General features: G+C 32.1%; 2 protein-coding genes across 2 annotated transcripts; one reads left to right on the top strand and one right to left on the bottom strand.

Moving 5' to 3' along the window:
* Window positions 1-3,129: 3,129 nt before the first annotated feature.
* On the bottom strand, window positions 3,130-7,404 carry LOC112012852 (U-box domain-containing protein 15). The gene is made up of 4 exons (XM_024045227.2): window positions 6,846-7,404; window positions 6,594-6,710; window positions 4,902-5,327; window positions 3,130-4,480 (listed from the first exon to the last, which is right to left on the bottom strand). Exons 1-4 carry the CDS (start codon window positions 7,170-7,172, stop codon window positions 3,425-3,427), a joined length of 1,926 nt encoding a protein of 641 aa, XP_023900995.1. The 5' UTR covers window positions 7,173-7,404; the 3' UTR covers window positions 3,130-3,424.
* Window positions 7,405-10,416: 3,012 nt separating this feature from the next.
* Window positions 10,417-14,263, top strand: LOC112012855 (G2/mitotic-specific cyclin-2). Its single transcript, XM_024045231.2, has 12 exons — window positions 10,417-10,596; window positions 10,751-10,817; window positions 11,002-11,137; window positions 11,234-11,266; window positions 11,363-11,408; window positions 11,499-11,648; window positions 11,751-11,873; window positions 12,651-12,740; window positions 13,053-13,274; window positions 13,358-13,456; window positions 13,559-13,737; window positions 13,849-14,263. Exons 2-12 carry the CDS (start codon window positions 10,760-10,762, stop codon window positions 13,985-13,987), a joined length of 1,275 nt encoding a protein of 424 aa, XP_023900999.1. The 5' UTR covers window positions 10,417-10,596; window positions 10,751-10,759; the 3' UTR covers window positions 13,988-14,263.
* The last annotated feature ends 5,036 nt before the right edge of the window (window positions 14,264-19,299 follow it).

The following is a 19,299-nucleotide window of genomic DNA, read 5'->3' as shown; positions in this document are numbered from 1 at the left end:
TTATACCAATCTTAAACTTTGAGTTTTAGTTTAAACATTATGAATCATCTAAAGTATTAGATCTAAAATGTAACTTATCCAAATAAATATAATGCACCGACTTTTTTTTTTTTTTTCTTCTAATATTAGCAGGAAAAAGAGAAAAAAGAGACCACTGCTAGAAGATTGTGCATTGAGAAGAGGACAATATAATATAGTGGTCCCAAATACGAAGCAATAACATGCTCTTTTGTGATACCAAATAGATATCACAGATAGGTCCCTAAATTGTTTGCTTGCTATTGTCACTTTTTTCCCTTTTCTTTTTGTTTGAATTAATTGTTTCTCCATTATTTTTATTTGGAATTATCCACTCTTTCTATTATATTAGCCTTGGAGATATGACAATTTATGTCTTGTTCTGTTCTCGTGGCAAATTTTAAGCTTCAAAAAAAAATGCCAATAATGTAGAAAGGGGGTTGTACGGAAATCCAATGTCCCCACCACCTTTGCTCTCTGCCTCTATGTACATATGCAGGCCCAGAAGCTCTGTGAATTTTAAGCAAAGGATCGAAGATACCAATCAGATATACTGAACTGTCTCTTTTGTATTTTGATGATAAAATTTTAATTCATAATTTGTTAGGTAAAGGGACAAATCTTCACTGCCTTTTATCCAACTTTATCTGTTTGTGACTTCGTGTCTATTTTCATCCATGCATGCCAGCCATAAGTACAATAATATATAATATATATATATATATATTTTTTTTTTAAGACAATAATGCAGTTAGTTCAATAATTACAATTAAATACTTTCAAGGAAGTGTTGGGTCACTATGAACAATAATAATACATTATTTTATGTATTTTTATATATGCATCGATCATTCCTATCATTTTCACATTGTACAAATATTACTTTAACCACACACTTATGTAAGTAATCAAAGTTTAAATACCAAAAAGAGACGTGTGTATAACATTGGTTCATGATTTTTCAACCAAAAAATAATAATAATAATAACTAGTTGCTATGCACAGGAACCTACTTATTTATGAGGTAGGCTAAAATAATTTTATAAAAAATTTAAGAAACTACATCATTGCATGATTTGCTCTTGTATAACTTCAATTTGTGTTACAATTTGATGAATAAGTTATTGCTTGAACGTGCAATGGCTTACAAAAAATTGTCAAACATTTTCAGATACTGCAAAAAAATAACTCAAAAATTTAGATATTAAAACTTCTGAAAGACCAAAAAAAATTAAAGAATTAGATGATTCTCTTCTTAGAAATTATTGAAAAAAAAAATATATATGACTAAACAATAGAGAAATATAAGAGAAAGATGGATTACATTCGAAAGAATAATTTCAATTATTGCAAGTTTTTTTATCTTGTAAAAAANTTTTTTTCATTTATTCATTTCTAGCAACTATATTTTTAAAATTCTCAACCGCTATATTTTTTAAATCTCCAAGGTTATCATTTTGGTAACATTTTAATTTGAAATTATCAAATCTATTTAATTTGAAATGAAATTATTCATTACTCTTTCCCTACAAAATTCATTAATTTTTTTGCCTAGTTTTTTTTTTGGTTATGATTATTATTCATTAACTTATCATTATTCCTTTGTAATTTTTCTTTTAAAAAACCTATCAAATTTTAACTTAAGGGATTATATTATTATTATTTATTAGAAATATACTCAGATCATAATCTAGTAATCTTCAATAGTGCAATCTCATCATTAAAATAATAATAATAATAATAACTAGTTGCTATGCACAGGAACCTACTTATTTATGAGGTAGGCTAAAATAATTTTATAAAAAATTTAAGAAACTACATCATTGCATGATTTGCTCTTGTATACTTCAATTTGTGTTACAATTTGATGAATAAGTATTGCTTGAACGTGCAATGGCTTACAAAAAATTGTCAAACATTTTCAGATACTGCAAAAAAATAACTCAAAAATTTAGAATTAAAACTTCTGAAAGACCAAAAAAAATTAAAGAATCAGAGTAATTTGCAAAAAAAAAAAGAAAAAAAAAAAGAAAGAAGATAAATCACTCCATAGTCCACACTCTAAATGCTAATTACTATCTTAAATATTTATAATCCACTTAATAATATAAAATTTACAAAAGAAAAAAAAAGTGAAAAAAAAATTACTTAGCACTTGATTTCTTGAAAGTAAAGTACCATACAAAAAGAAAAAAAAAAGATAAATTACTACACAGTCCACAATTTAAATATTAATTACTATATTAAATATTTATAATCCACTTAATAATATAAAATTTACAAAAGAAACAAAAAGTGAAAAAAAAAAAATCTACCCAATACTTGATTTCTTGAAAGTAAAGTACCATACAAAAATCAAAAAGTTTAGAATTAATGAACATAAAAAAATTTTAAAAATATGGACAACTTACATTTTCTACTTAATAATATTCTTACAAGACTTTTTAAAGAGTTAAAAAAAATATATAAGAATGACTATCAATAATATTTAAATTATATATGTAAGAATTATACTATACATTTTAATGTATATATTTTAAGTATATTCATGCATATCATGGGGTTACAAACTTACATGCTAGTTAATAATAATATTTGTTGTAGTATTCGATGTCTATGGTTTGAAAAAAATAATATTTTTTTCAATTTGCTTGAAAGAGGATATTATAAATAAGGGTGAAACTGGTTTTATAGAACTTTTTTTTGAGAAAAACTAGTTTTAAAACTAGGAGACTGATTTAGAAAAATTATATATTTATATATAGTTACATATATTATATTATATAATGATTATATGCGTAATTAATGAATATTGGCAGGATCATGTATATGTTTCATTGTTTTGCTAAAAAATGTATTTAAAATATTAAGGAAATTTTGAACATATCAATAGGTTTGGGGGCCAATATATTTCCACGCCGTGGAAATGGATGAATGATTGTACAATACAAATAAAATCTTCTGTGATTAGACTGTATAAACACGTGATTGGTCAATTGACAAAGATGACAGGCTATTATTTGGCCAAGGTACATACCTATTGAAATTGGATGCCCTACATGTTTTTGTTCAAAATTAATAAATTCATATAAGAAAGAGATAGAATAGAAGTGGGTCAAACATGTGGTTTTTACAAGACCACGATTAGTATTATTTTTTTTTTCTTTCTTGATAAGTAAAGTCCAAACTCACCTTAAAACTAAAAATCTTTATACAAAGATTTGTTTCGCTTGTAACATAGTCAGATCTAAACTATGTACAGACTACAAAGACAAAATTTTACTATTCTTAAAAAGGTTTGAAGACAAGGCATAAAATCACAAAAAAGAAACCACAAACTGAAATTCGATGTATGCTCCCCATGTTCATGTAGCTAGGTGCCAATCAAGAAGAACTTGTTGAAATTTCAGGGGAGGTGTTCACACTTGCTCATGTGATTCAAAAGGGAATTTGCTTTTCTTTGAGCTCTATTGGTTCCATTCCTTGCAATCTCTACCAAATGCTCATACACACCATACTGAAGTGCAGCCAAAACCAAAGAAGAATTATTCAACCCCAACTCTAGCAAAACAGATGTAGCACATTCCTTGTTCTTGGGTGTACCATGTCTAATGATTTCAACAAGTGTTTCAACAAAAGATAGCTTTCCAATCTCATTGTGGCCCTCTGGATGTGATGCAAGGAGTAACAAGATTGAGAGGGCTTCATCAATCATGCCCAAGTTCTTATCCTCAAGCACTTGGAGCAATGGGGGTATGATACCTGCCTGAATGGCCCTGGACTTGTTAGCTTGGTTTAAAGACAGATTAAAAAGTGCAGTAGCAGCATCCTTTTTACCTCTGATTGTTCCATGTTGCAAAAGTTCTACCAAGGGAGGGATTCCATTCAATGTGCCCACCAATACTTTGTTGTCATCAAGTGTGCACAAGCTAAATAAGGCTGCAGCAGAATTTTCTCTTGCCTCATCTGTTCCATTCTGCAGAATTTGGATTATAGCAGGAACAGCTCCTTCTCTTGCTATAAGTCTTTTGTTTGCTTCATCAATTGACAAGTTCAAAAGAGCTGTCACGGTGTGTTCTTGAACCTTGGAATTTGGGTGGTAAAGGAGCTGAACCAAAGGAGGGATTCCACCACTATTGGCAATCAAAATTCTGTTGTCGGGGTTCTCTTTGGAGAGCATACGGATCTTCAAAACGGCCTCTCTTTGCACATCCAACTGACAAGATGATAGATTTTCAACCAAGAAAGAGATTTCCTTTATGAGCACAGTAGAAGAGCCATCAGGGCCAATGTAAGGATCTTTCTTGGGCAGCTCAAGATTATTCTTCTCACACCATTGCTGAATAAGGTTCTTGAGAGCAACATTTGGTGCTAGTGACAAATGAAGCAAACTTTGTCCAGTCTTTGGACAGGTCCTATGATTAGAATCCAGCCATTTCTGTATGCTTTCTCTTTCATATGTCTTCAAAACAGAAGGAAAACTTTCTCAGTTCCAGAGCATGCATGATTGGCATATAGCTTAAGTTTTGCCTCTACATTAAGTTCTTCTCAAATGTATAACAAAAACTGGCTCCGGAGTGTTTTCATATATGGTGATGTTGTACTATTAAGAGAACACTTTTTAACATGAGGGATAAAAATTGCAATTCCTAAAACTATAGTTTGCTATCAAGCAATTTTGACTACTCTTGATGAAACATGTCAAGAACTCATATCCAAGAACTACTTCTATTCAGTGATCAGTTTTACATATGATCTATTAAACTACATATCAGAAATTAAAATAGCTAGTACCGTAGCATTACTTTGTGATTAATAATGATTGCCACTTTTAAGTATTATTATGCATGTAATTGAAATGGATATCATCAAGGTAAGATTACCTGTCCGGTAGACACAATAACTGGATCCGTCATGATCTCTAGCGTAATTGGACAGAGGAATTCATGAGGGACTAATGAGGACTTACACCTCTGAAGAATTTTAGATGAAACAGGACCATCAAGTGCAGTTGTCTCTTCTAGCCCTGAAACTTGTTTTATTTTCCCCAAAAGATCTACGATTTGCTGGATGTTCTCAGCATTGTGTCCACCTCTCTTTTTAACTAGTTTTTGAACAGCCAATGTCTCCTGATTCAAGTCTGTAACAGTTCGTAGTTCCAACTTGATAGCTAGTCTTTCTAGTATTGCAGTGTCTGCATTCGTGTCATCCATATTAGAGAAAACAACCATCATGTCCATTGCTAGCTCCATGTCTATTGTATCTGTTCTTTTCTTTGCTCTTTTAAGTTGCATACGCATTAGCTCAACCTAGAGCACATAAATAATGCAAAGATGAGGAATGGTTCTGAAATTATTAAGCAACAACCACCACAAAGCCTTAGTACCAAAACTTTGGAGTTGGCTATGGATCCTCAACAAATTAGTTAGGGTCCATTACACGTATTGCTCTTTGTTACTTCCTTAATTGACATGTCATTTTTTATTACTTCTACTAATATTATTTCTACTCTTCTTCTCTAAAATTATTAAGCAACAAACTGAGTAAAGTATTACCCTAAGGTTGGTCTAATGGTTCCCCATGCCTTTTGTGACCCATAAGGTCCTCTCCTAGTCAACACCTTGGGGTTGCCGAAAGGATTTTTCCCAGTACTTACTTAATATGTGTAAGAAAGGAGGACTGGAAACACCCAGGAAAAAAAAAAATGCTGAAAAAGGTTTTTCAATTATTTCTGCTACAAGGAAACTATAGACGACTTTTTCTCTAAGAACTTTCACGTGATTCAACCACCAAATATTCATTCACATGTAAAACAAATCCTATTTGTATATTCTAAAGTATATACACGTTTTTATTATTATCAGAGATTCAGAGACAAATGAGTCTCGATCTTTTCATGGTAGACTGGTAGTTAATGTAATTTTCACACAGACACACCAACAAACACATTCAGACAATATTCATTTCGTCAAATTTAAACAGAATATTCTACAATAATCCCACAAAACTTTTTATACTTTTTAAGAATTATATTCTAAATGGCATCCTATTCCTATCTAATTAAGCAGCAGGATCTCAACCAAACTGGCACTTAATCATTAGGTTGATTATTCAAACAAAATGATTTATTGATCAACCAAGTCATGAAAGAAAAATTCTTAGTACCACATTATCTATACGCTATAAGAAGCAAACATGAATGATAGTACTTATTATCTAGTCAATTTAAGTCAATGGGATCATCCTTAAACTTCATAGCTTCCTACTCAGTAGATCACTATCATAAGTAAAGATACTTAATTAAAGTGAGTACCTCAACTCCTAACTTAGTTTAAGGCAAGCAGATATGAGATATACTGTGATAGATTTTTTTTTTTTTTTTTTTTTTGAGAGAGAGAAAAGATAGGACTGTTATAGATCCTTAATAAGAGCTAAAGATGGCCACATTGCGGCAAACTGACATTATACTTCTAATCAAGAAGTATATCTCACCTCACCAGCAATAATCAAGACCCTAAAATACATGTGGGAAAGAACCAAAAAAACTAGAAATGATGGGAAATGAGAGGAATTACTTGCTCTTTCACTTCGACTGAGATCCCGAGCTCATCGTAAGGCATACCATCCAAAGCCTGATGTAATTTGTCATAAACACCAAGAAATCTGCTCATAACTGCCTCACTTTCCAATGCCTAATTAAGATTCATCAATACAGCCAAAGTTAAATTAAACTCAGATAAAAACACAACCCACTTGACAAATTGGAAAAGACAAAAAGACAAACAAAGACAGACAGATAGAGAGAGAGAGAGAGAGAGCAAACTGACCAGATAAATCTTGCTTCCATAGTTGCAATGCTTCAGCAATTTCATTGCCAAAACAAGTGCTTTCCTCAGTTTAGCCAAACAATTTAAAGCCTCACCGGAAACCGATGTACCAAGCTCCCTTAACTCCTCTAAAAAAGGTACCAACAGCTTCAACCTCCTAACCAAACTCAAGCACTCCTTCCTCTGTGTTTTCCTGTACCCACTATACAATCCAACGCTCTCAATCACCTCCATCAATTCCTTAACCACATCACTTTCATCACCACCACTAGATGATACAGAAACAAGAACATTATTCCCTCCCTCCATCACCATCTGGCTGTCCATTTTTCTCAAATTCTCTCACTACCAACCAGCCAACTAGCTCAAGTTCTTAAAAGGGGTATTAGCAAATATCTTTGATTTTCCCGGAAAGATTGTGACTTTCCCAAGAAAAGCAAAAAAAAAAATTGGTAGGGGCAATTTTAAAAAGCCATTGATAAAAAGGGTGTCGTTTTCTCAGCTCGGTTGTATAAATAGGAGTTTTATATATTTTTTTTGGATAATTAGTTTGGCGGGTATTGTGGTTACTGAAAATAGAATAGTGTTTGAAAAACAGTTAAATGTTTTACGTAGGGACTGTTTCACGCGGTTTTCCTCAAACCTTGTTTGACAAATCTTAACGCGTCTTCACGTGCTGCACTTCTTCATTGTTCTACGTTTGTGTTGTATACAAGGTCCCACCCACTGTTTGCTTTTGTTTTTCTTTTTCTTTATTTTGGTTTTTTTTTTTTTTTTTTTTTTTAAGCTTCCTAGTCAATTCTTAGTTCTTCCTTTGATTTTTTTGGGTTATGGGTCCCTTTTTCTCATCTTTCTTCCACTTTTATAGGTTTTTGTATCAATTTTGGGACAAGAAATCTAGGGTGGAGCCTCTGTTTTCATCGATTCAAAGTTATGCTATATTGGTTGTTAAAGTCTTGCAAATGTAGCTTGGGATTAGATTAAGAAAAATTATCTTGTCTTTGATCCGTCTTATATGTTAAGACTCATATGAGACTGCGAAAGGGTCACATAAGATTTTTTTTTTTTCTCGAGATTATTGATTGTCAAAGAATTTTAACACTTCCAGTATAAAATATTAAAACATTTGATTGTGAACGAATTTTAACACTTCCAGTATAAAATATTAAAACATTTATTAATCGATAAAGATCTGCTAATAAAATCTTTCTTTTTTCAATTAAATAAGAAGTGGATTTCCATTAAAAAAGTAATAAGTGGAGTTACAAAAGATTATAGACTCTTTATTCTCTTTCTCATTAAAATAATAATAGCTTCGTGAAACAATGATAAAAGTGCAAAAGATTTCCAATAATTACCGTATATCTCGCAATCACAACTCATCAAAACGATAAAGATAATTTGCATCTTGTTAAGTCAGCATCAAAACAAACTACCGGCATGAAACACTTAATCATATGCAAGAGCAGTTATATCATGTAACTACTATATACGTGTTGTGAGATTTTCACATCTATAACCGACATGTTTGAGAAAGGATAGCATCCACAGCAATGGGTGTATAATTAAAGAAATGTGTAAAATTTACATATTTTTATCTAAAAATGACCCGCATCAAGTTTAAATTTACTAATTCACTACAGTAATCATATAAATTTACACTGATATTATTCATTTGGTGGGTGGTGGTTGTTGTGTGTGAACAAAGAGAAATATTTTAAAATTTTGATATTTCAGTTAAATGAAGTGTAAAATAAATAATTTGAAATGAGATATTTTTAAAAAGTAAGTATATCATAGAAATTATTTGTACGAACTAATGTGAATGCTTGCATGATACAATCTTTTCACATGCACCGTCCAAGGGGCTGGCCTTCAACTTGACCTTGACTCAGAGGCAAGGCAAAGCATAAAGCATTACGTATGTAATTGAAGTCTTTGTTGGGCCAGCAATGAAAGAAGAAAAAAAACCAAACAGATTAATGACTTACAACTCAAATGAATTTGTTTACCAGGTCAAGTCCATAATGTCCATTCGGTGCGCAATGCATGAATCCACCAAGCTCCATCAGCTTCCTATTATCTTCCACCACTTCATTACCTTTTTGACTAGCAAAAACAAAGAGTGAAGAAAGGGTTTTATTTTATTTTATAGTATCTTTTTACTAAAATATTGTTGAATCTATGAGCTATATGATGATACTAGTCCAATATTTCTTGATATAGATGGGATTCAATCCCAATAAAATCTTAGTAATTAAGTTAGCTAACTTATCCCAAAAAAAAAAGGTTTACTAACATCCACAAGATATGTTTTATAGTTTGTTAATTCTGGATTTTCAAAGAAAATTATAGAAAATAAATTTCAATTATTTTGGCATGCATAAATTAATTAATTAATGTAGTTTTCAAATTTATAATTTTAAAAAAACTGAATTTTTTTTTTTTTTTTTTTTTGGCTAAGCACAATTAGGAAGGACCAAGTAATAAGGGGACGGTTTCTATCGATTTTTTGAAAAAAAAATAAAATAAAATAAAGGGACGGCATGCCAACAAACCAGACAAGCCATTAAATTACTGTCTTATACTCTTATTACTTAGTGTTAATGTTAGAATTACAAAATGCTTTTCTTGTTCTTGACAGCGGCCTTTTGATTTTATTTGACAAAAATATTCCCTTTTCTTTTTCTGCAAGACAAAAAAATATGAATGATCTCTCCCAAAGTTCCATCAGAAAATAATGACAAGGGTGGCAAGTTGCTATAATATGGGAGAGGCTTGAATGAATAGGAAAAGGGTTAATCCATCCCTAGATTAACATTACTTTTTTTAGCACGTGTGACTTGAGTAACATCTCACATGCATACACACATCACAACTTTATCATCTTTCACAATCTTTTTCATAATTTTCTAAAATTACAAATTATAGTCTTATCAGTTTAACAATTTTAACATTTTTTTTTATTAAACTTTTTATAAAATTTTATGTCATTGAAGTATCACCAACCACATCAAATTAAAGACCTTTTAATAGCGGCTTTAGCAATGAGTAAAAGTTAGTTGTATTTTCTTTTCAAATATTTATACATTAACATTTATTATTTACGCTTCAAAATAGTTATTCTTTATTATCAGATCAATATATTAACGGATTAATTCTTCTTCTCTTCTTTTTTGGGTCGGGTTAGATTCAAATTACTTATTTGACAATAATAACTTTTATTAATTGAACTAATTAAATCCCATTGTAACTAAGTTTTTTTGCAAAAAAAAAAAAAAAAAAACATAATTATGAGTTTTGTGACTTTTGTCAAGTTCTTCTTTGACAATGGAAATACAGTACAGTGTACCATGTGACAACTAAAGAAGCTTCCAGGAACGCTCACCAATCACCACTTCTTAGTGCAGAAGAGCGTACCGGCATGGCCTTGATGGGCTTTAATTTCAAGCCCAACCCCACATTGCCGAATCGAATATGCTTTTACTTTTCTTTATTTTCTGGGCCATAGAAAAATTCGAAACAAAGCCACGTTACCGTTTCACACAAAACAATTGCGACCCTTCATTGTTATTAGATCCAACGGCCAGTTTATAGTAGCCGTTATTTTCAAAAAAGAAGTGTCACGTATGTTTGTGGAAAATCTCGAATTTCGCTTTTCATCTATTCATACTACACACACTGACACCCTTCAATTGTTGGGTTTAGTCTCTCTCTCTTTGTGAAAAATTAAGGAACTTTCTTCTTGAAGGTTGGTGGGCTTGTTTTATTTTGTAAAAAAAAAAAAAATTTATGGTATTTTGGATTTGTTGCTCTTCTTTTTTCTTGTTCTTGATAATTTAGATAATGGGGTTTTAGTGGTTTTTTAATTGGGTTTAGTTCTCTTTTGTGGTTTAATCTTGAAGGTGAGTAAAATGGATGAATCAAAGGAGAACTATCCAAGTCTCATTAGCCACTCAAGTTTTCAAGAAGGTAGAAATTGAAATTGAAGTTGAAGGTTTCTTGTAATTCTTGTTGTTAGTCTTGTTTGTAGTTTTGACCAATCAATTAATTTAACAAAATTTATCTTGAAGTGTGTGGTTAGAAACTTGGAATTTAAAATTTATTATCTCCCATCTTTTTTCTTTTTTCTTTTTTTTTCTTTCAAATTTTAAAGAAGGTGCAGGAATGGAGGGTTCCAAGTTCATGAGGGAAATGGGATATAATCATCGAGAGGCTTTAAGTAACATCAATCAGAATATTGTTGGAGCTAGCTTAAACTCTTATATGGCATACGAAGTAGAATTCAAAGGGTAAAATCTTTTTATTCTTTTAAACCTTTTTGCCTATCATTAGGTTCTATTTCTATTAAATCTTTCTAATTGATTTTAATTATATAATATGTTCAGGAAAGTAGTGATGTATGACAAATCAATTACAAGGTTAGAATTTAGAACTAACAGTTTCATTGGATATGCTTTCTACATTGTGAAATATTTCTCATAAATATTGAATTTTATTTTTTGATATTTGTTTAGGAAGTTTGCAGCACAAATGGTCCAGCACTACCATGGAGAAATATCTGTATAAGATGATGTTTTAATTAACTTTATTTCTCTTTACTTATAAAAAAATATTTTGAATTGGTATTTAATAGATTGATTGTCCTATTAGGAAGCTAAGAAAGTAACCTCATTGGCTCCAAACCCAACTAGCTTGGAAGATTGTACAATAATAGATGTGGACTATGATGATGCTAGTGATGGTCAAGTTCCGATGTTTGTGAAGCACACTGAAGCCATGCTAGATGAAATTGATCGAATGGTATGCGTATATAGTAATCCTCATATCTTTTTTGTTGAAATGGATTGAAGGTATATTTTTGGCCAAGCAGCATCACTATAACTTTACATTGAATTACTGTAGGAAGAGATTGACATGGAAGATGTGGAGGAACCAGTTATTGATATCGACAGCAGTGATCTGAAAGATCCACTTGCAGTTGCCGAGTACATAGATGATATAACTGCTTACTACAGGGAAACTGAGGCAAGTTTATTTGTTATCGAAACACACAAATTGTACAAGTGTTGATTGATATTCGAATAGTTTACACTTTACACTACTAATATGTTCAATTCTTTTGGCTAATTGTTCAAATTATTTGACTATACTAGTAGTATTACTACAACATATAGGGTCTTCTGAATTAATGATCAATGATTAATCATAGACTTAGATATCAATTATACAAGTTTTGTTTCTGCAAAAGAAGTGCACTCTTCTTGAGGGTTGGAAATAGAAGAGATTGTGCGATGTACAATATGATGTGATTGAGAGGTATGAGGTTGTAAATATGTTAGCACCAACATTAGGTGGACAGCATTTTCTGCATCAAGTCCTAAATTGAAATCTTTCAACCAAACAACAGAACTTAAGAAAGGTCCTATTTTGATTATTTGCAGGTCATTAAATGATGTAAAATCTTTTGAGCATTTGCTTACTAATGAAGATTTTGTGGACATTAACAAGTATGAATATGAAAGCACCTACTTGTTTTATGGGATGACTTAAACCCATGAATCTGTTGTAGGCTTGTAACTTTACTTACTCCCTCACATTCAAATATTGAGGTATACTGTATACTAAAGTGGATCCATTTATTCTGTGGAAGTTCCCTTTATTTGTTGTCATCATGCCAATCACTTGTGTTTTGCAAAGACGTGCATTCTTGAGGTTTAGCAACTTATGAGAGTTATTATATGCCATAAGAATGTAGCTAATTGGTTAGATCATCCATAGTTGATTCTCTAAACAATCATGCAGAATTCTAGCTGTGTTTCTCCAAATTACATGGCTCATCAATTCGACATCAACAAGAAAATGAGGGCTATCCTCATTGACTGGCTTATCGAGGTAAATGATTCTAAACCGATTTGCTTCTGTGGAGGGAGATACTGAGGATGTACTTTGGTCATCATAAAGAAATAAAAAAATTTACATTCGATCTGGATAGCACTTGAAAGCCTTTGCATAATTGTTTATAATGAGCTAAATCTCTGTGTTTTGGAATTCATATTCATGTTCTTTTCAGACAGAATAATATCAATTTCACCATCCTTTCGGAAAGGGATTACTTTTTATTGATTAAGGCAGTTGTAGGGACATTTGAGTGATGCTGAAAATTTGTACTTGAAATTTGACTAATGAAATTGGTTGTATGAACAGGTTCACTGCAAATTTGAGCTTATGGATGAGACCTTATTCCTCACTGTCAACCTTATAGACAGGTTCTTAGAGCATCAAACAGTTCTCAGAAAGAAGCTTCAATTGGTTGGGCTGACAGCCATGCTATTAGCTTGCAAATATGAGGAAGTTTCTGTCCCTATTGTGGAGGATCTTGTTATGATATCAGACAAGGCCTATACAAGAGAAGAAGTACTTGATATGGTAATATCCTTAATTGGTTCTCACTAGTTTCCTTTCCTCCCTTTCACTATTAAATTAAATTTAATGATTTCCCTTGCTTATAGGAGAGATTTATGGTGAACACATTACAATTTAAGTTGTCTGTGCCTACCCCATATGTGTTTATGAGGAGATTCCTTAAGGCAGCTCAATCTGACAAAAAGGTCAATAATCCAATGTCATAGAATCATCTTGATTTAAATTAGATTTTTTATGGTCAAAATTGATACTTATAAGTTAGATTTCCACCTATGAAACTGAATCAGCTCGAGCTCCTATCCTTCTTTATCATTGAGCTATGCCTAGTGGAGTACGAAATGCTCAAGTTCCCCCCGTCTTTGCTAGCTGCTGCAGCAGTTTACACAGCTCAATGTAGTCTTCACTGCTTTAAGCAATGGAGCAGAACTATTGAGTGGTATACAAACTACTCAGAAGATCAGCTTCTGTGAGTTGTTTTTACTAGCTTTGAACTTTCTTACTTTGGGACACATTATTTGTGGAAATTCAATCTAATCCCTTTGCTTAACAATGAAATGATGTTCATATGTGCTAATAGAGAATGCTCCAAATTGATGGTTACTTGCCATCAGAAGGCTGGAACTGGGAAACTCACTGGAGCATATAGAAAGTACAGTACTTGGAAGTTTGGATATGCAGCAAAAGCTGAACCAGCTCGGTTTCTTCTGGATCCTTGACAGAATGCAAGGATAACTGAACCAGCTAGGTTAGTATTTGTGTTTTCTGTGTGTGCAACTGAGCAACAGAAGTTGCCTTAAGAAGTCAAGCATGTTGTTTCTTCTGTTGCCAGCTTCTACGTCTCAGAACTCTGTCGTTTAGTTAGAAAATTATGTTACTTTCCGGATAATGTTCTGTAAATGGGTGATGCTTCAATGTAAATAGTTGATGCTAAAGTCTTGTTTGAATGGGTTTTTTTTTTTTAATGTCAATGATTGATTTCTAGATCTTTTTCATTGTGGTATTTTATCTTCACACTTGATGCTAATGTTTAGTGTGTATTATGTATATGCATGAAAACCACTTAAAAAAAAGGAACATATCCTATGCACAAATGTCAAAAAATTAAATCAGTAAAAACAAGAATATCTAGTATATAGTTGCCACCATTTACATCAATAAAACAATTTAGCTTACTCCTAGTTGTAAACAAACATAATATGCCATAATTACCACAACCAATAAGTAGAGTCATATTGCCTGTCTTTTGTTCCATATTCCACAATTTCTCACCTAAAGTCATAATTGAAACTCAAATGTAGGTCCAAGTGAAGCAAGTGGTTGTTGTGTTTCAGTCTATTAATTTTCACCTCAAAATACTGTTTTTCTGTTCGATTAATGGGGCTGAAATACTGCATGTAAATGACTATGAGCTGGCCTGCATCAATGAATATTCTCCAAAAGATGTTTTTCTCCTCTTATAAACTCTTCATTTGCAACCCCACTTCCCAGGATTCGATCTTTCTAAATCCACACAAGAAAAGCTTGAATTTATATTTATAAATGTTCATCTTATCCACACACACACACACAAAAATGAAATAGAACATAAAACAATCCAGTCTTAAATTGGAGAAAAGAACACTTACTGCTAAACTATTGCTGGATCAGCAGTCCAAAAATACTAGTTAAAAAGATAATCTAAAATGTGTAAATCCATGCACATGTATTCATGTAGCCACATTAAACAGCAAGAACATCAACCACAACATCAATTTGTAGACAACTCGTTAAGCATATATTGAAAAAAATAAAATTTAAAAAAAATTAAAAAAAAAAAAAACTTCAACCTATTTCAGTAATACACATTAATGATTAAAAAGCAAGAACATCAACCATAGCATCAAATTCTAGGCAACTGGTTTTTAATATCACCATTACTGAATCAGACAGGCATTAAACCTTATAAACCCTCTTTTAAACAGCTGAAGTTTAGCCAATTTTTGATAGTATCCAGTTCACGGTGTAGGACCATCAGAGGATAGCTACCTTAGGCAAGCCAAACAAAATCTCAGTCAGCTTCTCCTTTCTTCCTGTTAAAAAATCATCAGCACTTGTCCCTCTCAAGGAGATCCACTAGCATAGATATCTACTGGCTAGCCCCTAAAAGCTTTGAGCTGATAAATATGCTCGACCAGTCTATCAGAAGCTTCAATCTGCCACCTCCACAACTTCAGCAATGCCTGCTCAAATGTGTGGGGAAGGGTATGAAAACCCACCGGAGATGGTAGACCTGAGAAAACAACAATGAATTTCAACTGGTTGAATAGTGAAATTTCAGGACCAACTTCTCTCACCACTGCACATGACAAGAACTTCCCTGGCCTCCTCCTGAATACTTTTTCTTGCCATGATTATGAGGAAGTCTAAAAATCAAGGAAATTTCACCTTCAAAAGCAATATAAGTGCTGTTACAAAACTTCTAAGCAATGATGCTTATATGCGGACAACTATAAGCCTGTTGGATGCTTTCTTCACCATGACGGTGGATACACATTTGTAAATTGTTTGAAATAGCATGGAACGGCAAGAGCCTTGTAATTCAAAGACATGGCCTAGTTTCATTTTATGAGGTGAACCAAAATTCAAATTCTTCCTCTCTCATGTATCTATAATTTCAAATATATATTTTTAATTTTATTGCAACCAAATTATCTTGACATATACTTTGTCATATTGCATTATTCAAGTAAGAAGAATGCTCAATAATTCATTTTTCAATTCATTTGTAGGCAACTAGATAAAAGTATGGATTTTTTTTTTCTTGAAACCATTGTATTTGAATGGCATTATCATGTGATTTTTAAAAAAAAAAAAATATCCAAAGTTTTTTTTTTTTTAAAAGTATGGATTTTTTTTTTCTTGAAACCATTGTATTTGAATGGCATTATCATGTGATTTTTAAAAAAAAAAAAATATCCAAAGTTTTTTTTTTTTTTTTTAACTTTTGTTTAATTGAGTTTCAGTTGTGCAATGTTAAACCGTTTTTACTTCATGTCAAAAAATTCGAATTCAGGTAGGGTCAGCGAATTCCAACCCTTTTTGCCACATCGAATCAAGGATGCCCCCAAAGTGGAACAACACTACCACGCAATGGAAAATAAGGTTAACAAATACTAATCTATAAAGTATAAACAGTTTGATACAAATATTCAACTATAAAGTATAATAGTTTGATACAGTACTTATAAAAAAAATAAACCCCCTAAATAAAGATAGCTTTTAATTTGTTTCAATTTATCCTTACATAATTTGATGGTTTCTTTTTAAAGAGTTTCAACCTATAGCATCCGTTCCTGATGATGCTCTTTATCATCAGACTAAGATACCAATCGGTTTTTGGTGTAGGCGGAAATTGAACCCTAGATCTCTTATTCAACCATCAGAGACTTTACCAGTTGAGCTAATTGAAACCCACAATTTGATGGTTCAAAAAGCTTTTAGCACAAAAATATTTTCACATAGGTAGAATATAATAGAATTGTCAACATAACCCGAAAGATTCGTATCAATCATAATGAAAGTTGGTTTATTTAGAACTATTATGGATATCCATAATGATTCCTGAGCTGCCTTCTCCTCAGCCTCATACTGATATCCATAATGCTATTGCCTCGTAATATTTAAACCATCTAATAATTGGAAATCGCTTTCAAATTATCATGCAAGATAGAGAAAGAGATAATGTGGATAAAGTTTATAATAAAGAAATTATGATAAGGCCAAATGCCTAATATATATATATATATATAATCGAAGACTCTAAAACTCTCACAATTTTTCACGACAGTACAATATTTAAATAAAATTATTTTTTTTAGTCCAAACTTAACCAAGAGTGAAACTTTATCTCTCTAATAAGTCTAACTTAAACTCAAACTCAAACTCATTATTATTATGGGAATAATAACCCAAATTTGTATATTGGGTCTTGGGCCTTATTCGAAAACGTGGATATGTCCAAGAAGGAATAAATAATTGGGAGAGGTCCCAAAGTTGAGAATCATGTAAGTAAAGAATAGAGGAATATAGTCTGAGGAGTACCTCCTTCTCGTATACGATGAATATCGGTCAAGCATGCATTTGAAAATTTTAGGTGACCTTCCAGAGAGTTTCAACGATCAGGATGAACCTTAAGCACGTACAAAGGTGATAAGGACACAGAAATATCTAAAAGAAAGCTGCTACCACCACATTAAATGCACTGCAGCAACTTTTCTGGTCGCATTTATGTGGAGAAAACTCCTGAACAGTGCAGTCTCAGCTACCACCATTCACAGAGAGCCAAAGAAGATGTTTGATGGGACATGCACTCAAGTGAAAGTTTAGATGATTAACAAGTGTACGATCAGGATGGCCTGAAATTAACTATATAATGTAAAAGACCTCCCATAAGAGTGGGGATAGAGAAAAAGATGAGAGAAAATGAGAAGAGAAAATGAATTACTTTAGCACTAAGAACTGCATTAACTTTCAGAACTGTTGGATTAATTCATAATCTATCTCCTCGGACAATCATTTCATTGAGGTTTACGTGTGTTTCACACTTGTTCATATTTGAAATCCTTATTAACCGTTGTCCAATTCATCAAAAGTCCAGCTCTTTCACCCACTCTCTACAAATTTATTGTATTGGGCTCATTAGCCTCATATCCCATACCTTTTGGACTTGGGCTACAAATTGTGACCCTACAATTATCATTTTTTTTAAAATAAAAACCAAAGTCTCTGAAGCTCACAATTTTTCGCGTTAGTACAATATTTAAATAAAATCATTTTATTTAAATAAAATTATTTTTTTTAGTCCAAACTTAACCAGAAGTGAAACTTTATCTCTCTAATAAGTTCAACTTAAACTCAAACTCATCATTATCACATTTTTAAAATAAAATTATTTTTATTTAATCCAAACTTAATAATGAGTGAAACTCTATCTCTCTAACAAGTTTAACTTAAACTCAAACTCAAATGTTGATAATCTATATATAAAAAAAAAAAAAAAAAATTGATGATAAGACTAAAAAAAAAAAAAAAAAACTCATGTTGATAATCGTGGCAGATAAAGCATCTCTATTCTTTTGGAGAAAAATCAAAGATGCAACCTATGTCTTCCAACCTAGAGAACGATAAAATTTTATTTGGTATGTTATATATAAATTTGTTGAATTTGGTTTGGTTCTGAAGTAGAATTTAGGGATTCAATAAATTTTGAAGTTTTAAGTCTTGGGATCTTTGGTATTTGCATCTTAGTAGGTTAATCTTAATTCTTCACCTTAAATGTTTTTTATTTAGGTTCATGTGATTTTTTGTTTTATTATTAAAAGCTATATTTTTGGTTGATTAATTATTTGTTTAGATTAATTTCTGTAGGTGAAGAATTTGTTCCTCCCCACATCTGATTGTATCCTACCGCGGTGCCTGGCGCGGTGCGGTTTTGCCCCTCGTCCCCGAGTGCAAGACCAAGCAAGGGCTAGACCTTGTACTTGTAATCCCACATCGGTTAGAGAGAGCGCCCCACTACCCTTTATAATGCTTCTGGAGCTTGGGTAGTGTACCACTACTCGTGTGAGTAGTGGTACACTACCCAAGCTCCAGAAGCATTATAAAGGGTAGTGGGGCGCTCTCTCTAACCGATGTGGGATTACAAGTACAAGGTCTAGCCCTTGCTTGGTCTTGCACTCGGGGACGAGGGGCAAAACCGCACCGCGCCAGGCACCGCGGTAGGATACAATCAGATGTGGGGAGGAACAAATTCTTCACCTACAATTTCAATTATATTTTTCTTTTCAAAATGTCTATTTACAAATTGTTGGATTTTTTTTTCAGAGGCAATAGTTTTTCCGTGTATCGCAAGGGGTAGCGACTAGTATATATATAAAATTGAAACCTTTGAAACTCTCAAAATTTTCCATGTTAGACAATCTTTAAATAAAATTATCTTTGTTTAGTCCAAACTTAACAATGAATGAGACTCCATCTCTCTAACAAGCAA

This window comes from Quercus suber, unplaced genomic scaffold (assembly GCF_002906115.3).
Source record: "Quercus suber isolate HL8 unplaced genomic scaffold, Cork oak 2.0 scaffold_642, whole genome shotgun sequence".
Lineage (NCBI taxonomy): Eukaryota > Viridiplantae > Streptophyta > Magnoliopsida > Fagales > Fagaceae > Quercus > Quercus suber.
This window is presented reverse-complemented; position numbering and strand designations above follow the sequence as displayed.